A 15,958-nucleotide genomic window follows, 5' to 3' on the forward strand; every position below is an offset into this window, starting at 1 on the left:
TGTCATACTTCAATTTCCAGCTTCACCTATGAAACTACACCTATGAAAACTACAGCCACACTGCACGGTTTCGCACTGCTACAAAACGACTACTTTAGAAACAGTGATGTCATGATTGGTGAGCATAACCACAGCTGCAATCTGAATCTGTATGCTGATATGATGTGTGGAATTCTGCATCTCACTGATCTGCTTCAGGATGATGAGGGGATATGGAAATGGGGTGTTGTACGTCTTCTTGGCTGGAATATGTGTTGCAGTTAGTATATCACTGCTCGTTCTGAACTCAGGTGAACCAAGCATGTACTTAAAAAATGTAATAGTTTGTAAAAGCATTATTAGGCGGTAAAAACTAAAAGAGAAACAATTGTGAAGTTACTAAAATGATAAATATGGATAAGCATTTACTAAGCTGGAAATGAGGGCCAGTGCTGGCAAAGCTGCGTGTAATTATACGTATATTACTACAAAGCATAGCAAGGCAACTAGTGGGTGGGGATCCATAGTCAGGAGATTCATGCGCAGCAAGAAAACACAATAACAGTAGCTTATGCGTATTGTATGTAATTTGCTATGCATGATGTTTATCCCTTGTGTATGTGCATGTGATGCACTATAAGCATACTATGTTAGAAGTAGTCCTGATAAACTTCGAAAGAGGGACAAAACAAACAAAAGAGTTGCAAGCAACTGCAGAGGAAACATCGAGGCATCTTCCTCAGTAATGTGTCGTCTCACTGCATGCTTCACACATTCTTGTGTATCTTCAAGGTTCAAATTGTACACGAACAGCCAGATGGAAACCATTGCTGCAGCATCCCAGCATGAAGAACAAACAACTGAGCAACAAGAGACAAGTTTGGAACCTGCACAGACCTCACAGAGAAAGTAGCGCAAAAACCAGACTGCGATGATGCAGGTCCTAGAGCTCTAAAAAGCTGTGGAAATGAGAGCTAGAAAAGCTGAAAAAAGGAACGACGGTTTCAAAGAAAAGTACTGAGGCTGCAGGAAGGAGTTAACAGAATGTAACAAGAAATGCTTCGACAAGCAAATTAAAATGGTGCAAGCGAGATGGTGTACTGTGGAAAGAACTAACATTTCCTTCAGTTTGAGGAACACACAGTTCATATTGTGTGTTCCTCAAACTCAAGGAAATGTTTCCTCCTTCAGAGAAATTTTTCATTCGATGTAGACTTATTTTCAATCATCGCCGCCACAATAATTTTCTTTTTTTTCATAACAGAGAAATCTGGCATAGTTTGTTTTTTAGCTTTATGACAGTGCATTGTCCTTGCAAAGCCTCATTAAATGTATATCTGTAATGTATTATGTCAGCGATTCTCGCTTTTGTTACTTAAGCTGAAAAAGGGTCATTGCGAGAAAAAAAAAACTTACAACAACAAAACATAGGCGTATTACCGTAGTTATAAAACCTACATATAGGGAAACATGAGAGTAAAATTATTCACCTTAGAGGAATGTACTTGCCCGCAATAAATATGCTGTCATAGTGTTGTAAAACGTTGTTTGATTGATTGATATTTTAAAAAATATGGAGGTGTTCCGGTCAGCTACTGCAGAACTCGTGAATAGAAAACAGTAGAAAAACCAACCTCAAGAGACAAAGAAGAAAAGCCATGCAAAACAAACAAACGAAAAACAAACAGGGTCGACCTGATGGATGTGTCCAGTAAATGATATAAGAGTTCAAATGAACGTAGACTGTAAAATGTCATTGGTTTTGGTTTCTTCTTTTTTTATATGATAATGGGGACATTTTTTTCTTATGACGGACAGTTTTTGCTTGATCAAGTTGCGGCTAAGTGCAACGGACATGACCGAACACCATACTACAGGGAACGCAGTTGCACTTAACCTGCAGTTAAACTATGACATTGGTTAGGTGTACTGTGTCATTTGCGTCATTGCCAGGGACAAAAAAAAATCCACTTGCATGCACATCGCGAGACAAAGACTCATACGCTGCGTTCGTTGAACGAGATTTCCAGAATTGGAGGAAAGCTCTTGAACGATTTAGAAGTCATAAGAAGTCAACGCTTTATCGTGAAGCTTCCACGGCGCTCAGAAGTGCAAGCACAGGAGCTAACGTAGCGACTGTGCTCTCGGAACCGAAGCTCAGCCAAATGAATCCAAGTCGTCAGGCTCTGTTCGCTGTACAGTTCGGTCCAAGCGAACAGTACTGTCGTCCGTTCGCTTTCTGGCATGTCAAGGGCCACTTCGTAGTGTCACTTCGCGATCACAATGAGCACGAAGGTAACTTGAGGCAGCGTCTTATGTTGCGGGAAGCGGATGTGCCAGGTCTCGGGGCGTCGCTCAACAAAAGTGTAAGTGGAATTCGCCGGACTTGCAAAATGAGATGCATTACCCACAGCATGCTCCGTTCCGTAATCAGAGAAGTGCAGGACGCGTTGTTTTGCGCGGTGATTGCTGACGAGACCTCTGATATTAGCACGCAGGAGCAGATATCCTTTTGCCTCACGTACGTCGAAGGTGGTCTTGAAGTGGAAGAAGTATTTGTTGGATTTTACGTGACGGCTGATACGAGAGCACGCACCCTCTTCTCAATGCTGAAAAGCGTGTTGTGTCGACTGAATCTTCAAATTGAGTAGTGCCGATGACAATGCCACGACGGGGTCGCAAATGCGTCCTGCAAAAGTGGTGGACTTCAAGCCCTAGTTCATGATATTGAACCAAGAGCGATGTATGTACACTGCCTTGCGCACACTATCAACCTAGTGTTGCAAGACTTGTGTAAGCAAATTGATGTGTGTCGCGACTTTGTCACATTGTTCGCCGACTTGGTAAATTTTGTGAAAACATCTCCAAGGCGCCTCAGCTGGTTCGAACAGTTCCAGAAGGAGGGAACACCGGACCTCAGACAATTCTGTAAAGTCCGGTGGACGCTGAAGGCATTCTCACTGCGGTCAGTCTCAAGTAACTACTCTGAGTCGATGCAATTCCCTCTCGCTCTGTAATCGGATGAAAAGAATCACACAGGAGCAAAAAGCCAGTGCCTACGCGAAAGCGCTCGGAAAATTTGATTCATATTTCATGCTCGGGCTGATGATCCCGGTATTTGGGAGATTGGAGAGCGCAAATTCTGCTCTGCAGAAGAAGAGCTTGCAGTTTGGGCATACAGAGCAAACAGTGAAGACCGCTAAAGAATGTGTTGCTGAACTCCGTGACAAATTCCCTGGCTTTTGGATCATGGTGAAGGCCACGGCTGAGGAGCTCAAGACTGGGTGCCCCAGCCTACCGATAAGACAGCGACAAGGCCCACGTCGGTACGACGAAGGATCTCAAGCACACGAGTTTAAATCCACGGAAGCCTATTATGGGCAGAGGTTCCACATGGTAATTGACACGGTTCACGCGTCTCTGTGCACTCGGTTTCCTGCCGGAATGTGGGACCACGTGACGAAAATCGAAAAGTTATTTGTGGGAAAAACTGACAGCGGTTATCTGTGCGAATTCTATAAAGGAGATCTTGATGCACGTCGCCTTCAGCTTCATCGAGATATGCTGCTGGAAATTGCAAAGCAGCATTCCGTAAGCCTTGCTTCGTTCCAGGACGTAAAAGATCTGCTCTCAGGAAAGGAAAGTGAACCACTGTGGACGATACTTCCAGAAGTTGTTCAACTTCTTCGAATTGTATTGACCATACCTGTGACGTCCTGCACATCAGAAAAGTCCTTCTCGTGCCTACGGCGGCTGAAAACTTACTTGCGTTCCACAACTGGACAAGCCCGGTTAAACCAGATTACCTGGCTCCATTGCCACAAAGAGTTAGCTCGGGATATCTAGCTGAACGCTGTAGCAAACGAGTTCATCAAACGAACAACTACTAAGGAAAACACGTTTCAATTTGTTGGCTAGAAGAATGCTATTTTTTCACGGCTTTTCCCGTACCACCGTCCAATGTGCCGGTACGCACCTGCCATCATGTACCAGCCGAGAACTTGGCAACCAAATAATAAATATTACACGTTGCACATGGTCGTCACTTCGTTTCCGCCTCGGGCACCGCTGGACTTCTCCCGTCCCCTATCGTGTGCCAGGCTCGCCCCCCCCCCCCCGGTAAAATCGGCATGCTACGCCTATGCTGAAACATCTATATCGTGGCCAGACCTCCGTTTTTATGTACCCACACATTGAATTCCTCCGGAAAGATGTTCCATTCCCATAAATTTCCGCTGCATTCGGAAAGCTGCAATTTCGGCGCTTTTACTCCAGTGTGCCGTTGTAATAGCACTGAACCGGAACTTTGCGGTTCTCTTGATCCGTCAGTTGTCACTGAGATAACTTCGAGTTCATGTTTGCCATGACTTCCGTGACTCTGTCCTCATACTCAATTACCGTGTTGTACACATAGTCGTCATCAGGCACAATGGGATCCATCGCCGCGTTTGGAGTTTGAAGTTCATTATGACTTCAGGATTTTTGTTCGCTGGGTCCGTATGGTAGCACGCTCCGCCTTCAGTCGGTAGATAGTTCGTCGGTTTGTCGTTCCAGACACAGTGACGGTAGACGCTGTAGAAATTGTTCCCGGGTTTCGGCACAAAAAAAGATGATGTAGTAAAATCCCTAACCGGCTACACTAAATGTAACCTACAGTTGGGACCATCTGCATTCAAGTAAGCCAGTCGTGTCGATTTGGAACACATAGCCAGTGAACTGATCAGATGCCTTAAGATACAGAAACGTGCACAGTACGAGTACACAAAAGTACGGAAGAACGAAGAGAAACATTGAAAGGTCCTCCTCGACCTTTTTCCCAGCAACATGTTATTTGTCTCTTTTCGCATCTTTCATTAGCACCCCTACTTACCGAATAGAATGACGTTTCACGTCAACAAATATGTGTGTTTCTGACTCGAGAAATCCAGACCTCTGTTATGCTTCAAAGGGACGCTATAGAAAACGACCCTGTTTTCTTCCCATCTAGCGGAGGGCTTCGTGATTCTTCCATTTTGGAACTCACAATATCGTACTTAAATTCTACGATAGCATGTCTTGCCGATCAAACTTGCAACCAAAAACATGTAATTTCTATAGGATCCGTAGCCCGGGACATATGATTGGGACAGGGCCATGAAGTTTGCGAAAGTACTAACGTATGTGGATGATATTATCGTTGTGGCAGGTGATTCAAACACAGCTATGCAAGCCTTAAATGTTGCTATCGCTTCTTCCCTGAACTAGCTTTCACACATGAACCCCGCAGGCAAGGAAATAAGAGCTCTAGATACCACCTTCTGTATGTACCTAGGCCAGTGTTGAAGGTACGGGAGAAGTGATCCTCAGTCCCTTCTCAACATAAATCAACATAAATAGCATCAAATATCAGCAAAATCAGCATTAAAGACAGCTAAAAAAATCTTGCTATCTTTAGGTCGTCCCTTTCATTTCCTAACAATGTCTGATGCTTCCTGGAGGCCAATCAGCTAACCCGGTTCCTGAATCGCAAAAGTGCTTAGATGTGGGTTGATAATTCTTTTCTACCATGGCGGAGTAACTTAGGGGAGTTTGCTTCGATGTTTGGCTCTATTGGATTGCCTACACACACCTTCCAGTACAGATCACACAGTATTTTTCATACCTATACTAGTGTAAGAGGGGTGTATTTTGCGATATACACCCAGTTCACACACATATTCTACCCCTTCGAGGCTGGTCCTCTCATCAATGGGCGTGAATAGGGTGAACATCTACATTAGTGTGTTAATGGTGTACGAAGGGTGTAATCAGGGTGGGATGGTTTAAGGGTGTTTTACCTAATTCTGAAGTGTTTAACGTTTTCGTGGAAAAGAATGACGTGTACATATATATATCAGTAGTAGTACTGGCATGGTACTGGCATGGCGACGTTTGACTAACAAACATATGCTATACGTGCAGCCAAAGAGCTCCTGCTAATTTTTTCCCCCCTTATACATTTGACTGGCTTTGCACTGGGCTTTCAGAGGTGTCTTATGACACCCTGACGGGAGGCATCACGTGCCACGTGACCTTCTGACGCCATCCGCTCAAACGTTGCCTGCCTGCGTACTGCTGATGAGGCCCAAGAAGGCCGAAACAGCTGTCCAGTACTGGCATGGCGACGTTTGACTAACAAACATATGCTATACGTGCAGCCAAAGAGCTCCTGCTAATTTCCCCCCCCCCCTTATACATTTGACTGGCTTTGCACCGGGCTTTCAGAGGTGTCTTATGACACCCTGACGGGAGGCATCACGTGCCACGTGACCTTCTGACGCCATCCGCTCAAACGTTGCCTGCCTGCGTACTGCTGATGAGGCCCAAGAAGGCCGAAACAGCTGTCCAGTACTGGCATGGCGACGTTTGACTAACAAACATATGCTATACGTGCAGCCAAAGAGCTCCTGCTAATTTTTTCCCCCCTTATACATTTGACTGGCTTTGCACCGGGCTTTCAGAGGTGTCTTATGACACCCTGACGGGAGGCATCACGTGCCACGTGACCTTCTGACGCCATCCGCTCAAACGTTGCCTGCCTGCGTACTGCTGATGAGGCCCAAGAAGGCCGAAACAGCTGTCCAGTACTGGCATGGCGACGTTTGACTAACAAACATATGCTATACGTGCAGCCAAAGAGCTCCTGCTAATTTTTCCCCCCCTTATACATTTGACTGGCTTTGCACCGGGCTTTCAGAGGTGTCTTATGACACCCTGACGGGAGGCATCACGTGCCACGTGACCTTCTGACGCCATCCGTTCAAACGTTGCCTGCCTGCGTACTGCTGATGAGGCCCAAGAAGGCCGAAACAGCTGTCCAGTACTGGCATGGCGACGTTTGACTAACAAACATATGCTATACGTGCAGCCAAAGAGCTCCTGCTAATTTTTTCCCCCTTATATATATATATATATGTACATATGTGTGTACACGTATATTGGTCCAATATGGCCAACACTTCGGAATTCCTATGTGGGAAGGACACAATACGTTAGATGCTCATGTTACGCATATACTTTGGCTGATACGTATGATACACTCACTCTGTAAACAATGGTGCACACGTTACGTGGTTGCTTAAGGGTGTCGATTTACACGAAAAATTAAGTTGAATCAGTCAGGGTATCATCCAATTATCCAATTACACCCTCAAAGGTGTATGGATTTTAAGACTCAGGCTAAGAAACCGCACACTCGCTACACTAGACGTTACACCTTTCTTGAGGTTATGTGGGTGTGTCGTAACTCACACCTCTTTAAGTGTAAAAGTTTGAAGGTGTTGTGAAATACACCCTGAGAGGTATTTCGTTACACCTGAAACCTTTTACACGTAAAGGGGAGTGCGATATGCGACACCCGCCTTACACACAAAAGGGTGTAAAAGTTTAGCGTGCACCAAAGACCTCTCTGTAGGATTGACAACGCGCGGATGTTCAGCCCGTTTTGCATTACGCCCGCTGTATCATGTTATTTTGAGACGCCATGCATCCGGCAAACTCAACAGTGCATAAATAAGAGATTGCGTAACCATAAGAGTGCAATTACATAGCTAATGTGTCGATAACCTCTGACATATGAAACCATGTGCTCAGTTGCGTCGACTGTGCTGCCCAGTATACTGATGCCTGTTCATCGTTATCACGCGATTCAACTCGCATTCTGGTGGAAACTGTTTTATTATGTCACGTCCATGCTGTATTTAGTCAGCCCTTAGCCATCGTCTCCCATGTCCCCTCGTGTTTGCTTGCTGCCTCCGTTCATTAAATCAGTGTGTACTTGTTACGAGCTGCGTCTCTCATCGATTTCCTGTACAAGAGGCAGAAACTGAATCGCCAAATACACTTGACACACATCTTCACGAAGGATTTCTGGGTGGCCCTGTAGCAAGGCACGAGAACTGGAGACGTGTTATAAAGACGCACAGAGACTCGCCCCTATTTCCTCCATTTTTTCTAAAGGGTCTGTAGGAGCAATAACACACACGAAATGCGAAGAATGAGTCAGACTTAACTTACTTCAGCTGCAAACCGAATATTCTTCCTGAGCGTGGAGTATCTGTACAGTGTCTCATCCGGTTTCTTTTCAAGTGTTACGTAATACTGGACCAGTGTCATCATTTCTTGGAAATTCTTGGTAAGATAGTCCCTTTTGATGACTTGACAGAGTGCCTGGACGAATAACGAACCACCAACTGAACCCGGAGACGAAAGATAACCTGCAAGGTATAATACACATATTGTTATCATGCACAGCAACCTTTTTGTGACGCGTTGATATACTGGGGCGTTCACAATCACCAGCCCTTGATCATCACTATTCACGGGTCAAGACAAGTACAAATATTTGATCGCGCACAATACTGTAGGAAGTAACTCGGACGCCCTCCTACTGAATTATGGGATTTGGACGTCTTTGCAAGATGTTTTCTAGATAGTTTCATGGAGCGTCAGAAGTGCAAGTAAAAGAAAAAGAGAGGATATTAGGATATGAAAAAATGCGGCCGTGCAACAAAACTTCAAAGACGGATATTATACCAAGACAAGAAGTGCTGAAAGTTATTAGTGACATTATTTTCGGGAGTATAGCGCTGGAGAGATATGTGAGAGAGCGGCTGTGTCAATATTACAGAGAATCAACGATGGGAGAGGGTGAAGGAAAACTGTGCCAGTGAGGTGCTTCTGATATACCTAGTCTTTTAAGGTTTTCATTATGTCATAAGATATGTGGTTGCATGCTTTAGAATAAGATAAGACCTGTGGATGTGTCTCTCAGTATTGGAAGGTGAAACTAGCGTGAGCCTTAAAGTTTTCCACAGGAGGCTCGAAACGCGTAGTACGAACGCTACAGGGTAGCTAGAGTGTGCGGAAATGGAAATGCTCGCCGTGTAAAGTGCTTATTTTTAAGGGAAGTTTTCTCTACTCCTTTCGCTCGCTCTTCAATTTACTATTCATCAGCAGTGTAGAAGATAGGATAAGAAATACCTGTCGAGGTACTCTCGAAGATAAAGAAATCAGCATGTGAAGGCACACTTGTAGTCTTGCTCGGACCGTCATCAAAGTTAGATTTGCCTCCATGTTTCCCGCCACGTAAAGTCTGGAAAGTAAGGTAATACGTAGGTAAGTGAAATCCAACCTTTGAGGCATTAATGCTGTCATAATTCTTCTCTTTCATTTTTATCTGGCTATGAATAGCGTTGTGTAAAATCGCACATTCAGAAACATTTGGGTGTGGTGGTAAGTCGCCCATCTATAAATAAATAAAAGGGCACTTAGTGAGGCCGAATGTACAAATGAGCCTCGAGTACGGCGATTGACATGGTACGCCAGACTCAACCAACAGCACTAGCAATACTCGTAGATTTATCGGTTGTCAGGACATATCTGATTTTTCCATCACCTCCGATTTCTACAACGGCTTATTTTACGACACGCTGAGTGTGTATGGGCTGAAATACCTTGTGGTATTGTAAGGAGCACGTCAGTTTGTAACCGTTGTTTTCTCGACTTCCTCGGGAGTAGTACAGAGTAGTAGGGAGTAGCTCTCTCGAAATGAAGTTGTCGTTGTTGTTATTTCCTCGATGTTTCGATATGCAGCATAATTTATTCGCTTAAATGGAGCAATGAGGCGACATGGCTCGAAACCTGTTCCATTTGCCTACCATGCAGGACCCATCCTGCAATGCATGCAAATGTTTTATAACAGTACAATCGAAGTCGGGCTTCCGGCGCAAGGTTGACAACACCCCTACATACATTTCTAATAGATTACATTGTTACAGATCACCCCTTTTTGCTTCCCCTACCTTGGTTGTTCCACTTTCATTCCTTCATGTGTTTAATACGTGGCCTTCTGAACTTTTATCTGGTGTGTGTGTGTGTATTGAAAACTTAGTGCAGATTGGCGCCGATAAAGATACAGACTATACAAGTACAAGCAACAAAGCAACTTTGGAAGCCCCATAAGGATGAAAAAGAATGTCTACTTCGATTACTTTAAAATTATATGGGAGGTACTAGAAATAGATTCACAGTACAGTTAGTGGTCGACGTTTCGGCAGTTAGCGATGCCCTCAACAGGACTAAATTTGAAAATAGCTGACAAGTGTTTATATACAAGAGGAAGGGGGAAGGGAAGAGGTGAACAGCAGACGGCTTTTGTGATGTTCCAGGAGCATCGTTCCTGGTCGTCCATTGAACACTTCCAGGGGCTATGCTCCAGGAGAGTTCATCCTGGTCATGAGAGAACTGATGTTCTGAGGCTGGAACAACACAGAAGGGCAAATACATACAAAGCTTCAATTTGCCTCAGAAATTAACTACGAAAGATTCATACTGGTGGTTCTCAAAACGTGAAACGATAAAAAGAGACGGCAGAAAGAATAGAGGAGGGTCAGGAGATTTGGTCTATGAGGTAAGGCTGCGAACTGCAGACAATATGCCGGCGTCTTCCTTTATCGTGGACTGGAATTTCTGAATTAGGAAGGATTCACGCTGTTGTCCGCTGTGGTCTCAAGTAAAACTGGACGGACGGACGGACGGACGGACGGATGGTTGGATAGACGGATGGATGGATGGACGGATTTCACACTCAAGGTGTCGAAAATCAGTGCAAAAAGGCCATATGGCTTGGCGCAGAGACATATGTACACGCTAATATTGTTGAACGAGTGGCTAGCTTTATTGAAATGACGCGACACAGGGATATTTGGTTGGTTTCTAATATCGGATGTGTAATTATTAAAACAAATTTGGAATGACGTTGTAGTTATGTCCACATATTGTGCTTTGCATGAATTGCATTCCAATGGAGATACTACGAGGAAGGAGTTGCAGAAGGAAGCGCTTTCTAATTTTTGATAGTAACGAAAATCTCCAACCAAGTTACAGGACGGGGATACCCGACGTTTCGGAGCCAGTTCGGCTAGTCCATAAAATTCCATGCACCAAATGCAGCGCGACATATATCGGCGAGACAAAGAACTTCCCCGAAAGGCTACGGCAACATAAGAATGATGTACGGAAGTCGGACATCGAACGAAGCGCTCTCGCTGAACACTGTCAAGTTCGAGACCATCCTATCGACTTTCAAAACGCCTGCATCATCGACCTTGAGGGTAATCAGATCAAAATAATGTTTGTAGAGTCCTGGCATATACAATCCACACCTGGAAACCTTAACCGATCTGTTGGAGCGTTACCCAGCGTATACGTCAGCGGCCTCCGTCACGTGACTGAAAAACAATCGGGCGAATCACGAAATTGGAACCACGCAAGAACGCTGCTGCCAACGGCCACTACAGTCACCCATGAGGAAGGAGCCGAACTGGCTCCGAAACGAACTGGCTATCCCCGTCCTGTAACTTGGTTGGAGATTTTCGTTACTATCATAGTTCTCACCCAACCAGACACACTTGTGTCGAATATGTTCACTTTCTAATTTTTACTTGGAAGTTGCTGTTCGTGCTTCTTACCGTGTCTGCGGTCTGCATTAGAGTACAGATTTGTCACCTTCGTCCGTTGCATGGATGGCAGCACTCGTTTGTAGGTGTTGACTTGTTGACTTTTGCTCTGACTAAGTGGTCTTGTAGATTTCTTGCAGGCCGATATGCTATGGGAGGCGGTTCTGTTAATATTTCTCCAAGGCGCTCCCACTGTGATAAGATTCAGCGATGACGTTTGAATATGTTTCGAAGGTTAAGGATCCCGCCATTGAAGTTGACTGTCAGATTAACCCGTTCAGGACGTTCGTGCTGAGCTGAGTTTTGTAGAATTCTGGAGTATTTGCATAATTTGAGTGTATCTTTGTGCCCATAGTTGTGCCGCTAATTTGAATGTAATGTCTGTTGTTGAATTCAAAATTCACATGCGAGTATTAGCGAAATTAGTGTTTCTTCGAGAGCAGAGTCATAAGGATTTTAGGATAATTTTTCACGTGTAACTATGGTCGCACGAATGTCGTTGCCGTTGTCGTGGGGGAGATTGGTGTACAACGAGGTAACATGGAGACTCCCAAGTAGCTCGTCGGTAAAACAGGCTGAAAGCAGTTCACCGCAGCTCGAGGGTTCCTTTGCAGGATAAAGTGAGGCGCTTCATGCGTTTCACGTCATCGAACGCCCGAAAACATCATAAAATGAACGTCAGCACGGCATGCGGTGGCTAGTTCTTACTTACTTGGTTCCTATGGAATGAACTCGTTTGATGAACAATGATTGGCCGTTTTCAAATTTGTGCGCGAGCGGTCAAACAGCCGACAGGGCATCGGTAGAAGCGGCTGAAACCAGATCCCCGAAACTCGCGTGTGCCTTTGCGGGATGAAGTGAGGCACTTCATGCGTTTCACGTCATCGGACGTCCGAAAACATCATAAAATGAACGTCAGGACGACATGCGGTGGCTAGTTCGCACAGATTGGTTCCCACGGAATGAATTCCTTGTATGAGCAACGATTGCACGTTTTCAAATTTGCGCCAGCCTCAAACAGACGACAGCAAGTCGTAGAGCCGGCTAGAAGCAGTTCCCTGAGACTCACGATTTCCTTTGCGGGATCAAGTGAGGAGCTTTCGTTAAGCCTATTTTGTTCCCCTTTTTCTGACACCGTTACTTACAAGGCTACCCTGATCGCCGACGTTCCGCCCAATAGGGACAAACCGTCCGCCTTTCAACTAGCTGCAAGGTACAGTACCAAGTGCATCAGTGTACGTCGCAGTTATCAACCACGGCAGAAAGGGCATGGAGAACGATGCCCGCCAAAAGGGCTGGCTAGGGACCCCATGGCAACATCGCAAATGCAAAGTAAGCCCAGTCAGAACAACCGCCCTGGTATTGAGACCTCAGACAAGGGTGGAGAGAAGCGGTTCTGATGAGGAATCTACGGAAAGTAATAGTCTTAGAACTGCACTTAACAAACGAAGCAATGATGTGGCTGCAGATAGTGCTTTGAACCAGTCATGGATAAACGATCTCTCAGATACAATGGAGGATGACGAGGGATTCACCACTGTTGCGCACAAAAAGCAAAGGAAAGCAAGAATACCTGTTATTATGAGACCTGTCAATCGTAAGGAATCTTTCTTTCACGTAAACCCAAACAACTTTGCTAAAGAAGTCCTGCAAGCAACTCAAGAGGAAATTAAACGCCACCGTTTCGCAAAGGACGGCAGTATTGTCATATCGTTTGCGTCTCTGCCTGCTGCCAAAGCCTTGCTTGCGCTAACAACGTTTGCCAGTATTGCTGTGACATCACGAGTTGCAGATTCATACGCAAGAAACGCAAGGAAAATAGTTGGGCTCAGGATTACATACAGTGACGAACAACTGCTGGAATTCTTGCAACCCTATTGTGCTGTGGATGGTCGTCGTCAAAAAGGCTCTAAGGTGCATGTCAACGCGAGACATAAGTAGTAAGTACTGGACTGTCATAGTGCACAACGCTCAACTGTCCCGAACACAATTTTATTAGCAATTAGAGCTAATTGGGAAGCCCCCACATTAATCAGCACCCTCCAGGGAGTCACCACACTAATTGGGGAGCGTCTAACTCGTGTACAGACCAGCTGGGCGTTGTGCACTACGACAGTCTATAAAAAGATAAAAAATAGATAGAGATAGAGTGGAGAGAAGGAGTTTAGTTGAAGATCAATGACACCATCTTGAAGAAAGCAGTCCCGAACGGCCGCTGCGACGGAGCACAGAGGCAGGTTGCAAACCATCGCAGCTATAACCACAAGTTCTGGACATCCTGTGATGTCAGCTGTGATGTCATTCTGACATGTCTGGACAGGTTAGGACAGCTCTGGACATGCGAAGAGAAAAACACTCGTAATACAGAGGCTGGGAAAGCAATAGTATGCTAACCATCAATAGCAATCAACAAAAAGAATTAGTTACACAACAAATCGCCCCATCGCAACAGGAGCGCAGAACGATGTGACTGCTCCATCCGACAGCCAGGCAGAGAACTGACTCATAATGGTTTTCTCTCCTGTATAAAGTCCCGCAGCTGCACCCCCTGGCGGTTACTTTCTCAACTAATCTCACGACAAAATTACTAAGAATCACGTCTGCGCTACTCTCATTCCCAAGGCAGAAGAAGATAGAAAATGGCGGGGATGCCCGGGCAACAGCAACCAGCGCCCGACGTGCACGGGCATGAAAATCGCAAACAAAGTGGGGACAAAGTTGGCGAAAGCATTGGTTACACAACAAATCAGCTCACCACAACTGGAGCGCAGACCGATGGGACTGCTCCATCCGACAGCCTGACACAAAATGAGCCGCGCGGGGACTGCGGAGCGACCGAGGACACGTCTGCAGTCCGCGAGATCCAGCGAGGAAGTGACTGGGGCGTGGGGCGCCGCGGCCGCTACGCATGCGCGCGCTCTGCGAGATGCTAAAAGAGAAGAGCATTCCTGCGACCTCCTCTTGCGTTGCTCATTGGTCGTGACGTCATCCCATTGTCCCAAGGGTATACTGTTTTTTTTTCACACAGTGGGTCGACACAACTGGACAAGGTCAATCTGCAATGAAGCCATGGCATGACGTCATCATGCACCTGCGTGGCTCAAGGACGCGTATGCTCTAGACAGGGGACCTGTTATTTATTGAATCACTATCCCAACATGTTTTCCTTTATTCTTCTATAACGACTGCATAGGAAACTATTGTGAATTCCAAAGTCTTACTCAATCAGACTTGCAAAAGAAAAAATATTCTGACACGTAACTCCGTCAATGGCTAATAAGAGGACTAGGCACTCAACAAACAACACAGAGTACGGGTGACAACGAGCGCAGAATGATGCGTCTACTCCATCCGACAGCCATGCACGGAACTGAATCTTAATGCTTTTTCTCCTCTATAAAGTCATGCATGTGTCCCTCTTGCGGTTGATTTCTGAACTAATTTAATCGTAAAATTATTTAGAATTGTTCTAGCACTATTCCCATTCAGGGCAGCATTATCGACATCATCAAGACAAGAACGCTCCTTGTCAAAAAAGAAAAAAAAAACAAAGCATCAACAAAGGAAAGCATGTCCGGACACGTCAGGACAAATCGTATGACTGCTGAGCAGCAGAGGAAAACAAATGCAGAGACGCTTGAACAGAGTGAACAAGACAGTCACCATCATTTTTCACGTTCACCGCATTCCCTCATTGTAAATCCGTTCGTCACAGAATCCACCACAATCGTCACACACCATTCACCAGTGACGAACCACATATCCGCACCCCATCAGAGGCAGACGGAACCCCACCGAAGCTATGCTCTTCTACTGACAGCCAACGCAATTGCTAGGAGCAGAATTAATGTGTCCACACCCGCCAGTGTCCAAGAAAGAAGTGAATCCTTGCGCCCCCTGCAGGTCGTGCTCATTGGTCGCGACGTCATCCTATTGTCTCAGGGCTACACTGTTTTTTCCCCTAATGCTCCTCTGGACAATGTCCACCTGAAACAATAGTGTCGCGGTATTACGTCATCATGCAGCTGAGTGGCTCAAGGACGCGTACGCTCTAGGCAGGGGACCTGTTATTTATTGAATCACTATCCCAAGATTATTTCCTTTATTCTATTTATAATGATTGCATAGGGAACTATTGCAGAAAAACACCATACATGAGAGGTGATTGTAGGAATTAAGCATTTCATTCCCAAAGTCTTACTAAACTATACTTGCAAAAGAACAAAATATCCTAACACCTTCCATGACTACATACAATGAGCTTATCGAGACTGGAAAAAGCCATACACCTGTCCCCCTTGCGCTTACTCTCTGGACTGAATGAATTGCAAAATTATTAAGAATAACACTACTCACATTCAAGGCAGCACTATCGACATCGTCAAGAATGTGTCTTGCGTGAAAAAAACTACATGTAGAAGGTAAGCATGTCAGAACAGGTCTGGGCATGTCAGCGCATGTTTGTCAGACAACAAGGGGGAAAAAGCGAAAAGAAACACTCG

General features: G+C 45.3%; 1 protein-coding gene across 1 annotated transcript in view; it reads right to left on the reverse strand.

The window, feature by feature from the left end:
- The window catches only part of LOC135392993 (uncharacterized), a 127,339-nt gene extending 118,170 nt beyond the window's left edge, over window positions 1-9,169 (reverse strand). Inside the window, exons 1-2 of the mRNA XM_064623603.1 lie at window positions 8,980-9,169; window positions 8,014-8,213 (exon numbers count right to left, since the gene is read on the reverse strand). Coding sequence (XP_064479673.1) covers window positions 8,014-8,213; window positions 8,980-9,169 — 390 coding nt within the window. The remainder of the gene's footprint in view (window positions 1-8,013; window positions 8,214-8,979) is intronic.
- Window positions 9,170-15,958: the final 6,789 nt, after the last annotated feature.

This window comes from Ornithodoros turicata, chromosome 1, assembly GCF_037126465.1.
Source record: "Ornithodoros turicata isolate Travis chromosome 1, ASM3712646v1, whole genome shotgun sequence".
NCBI classification, from domain to species: Eukaryota; Metazoa; Arthropoda; class Arachnida; order Ixodida; family Argasidae; genus Ornithodoros; species Ornithodoros turicata.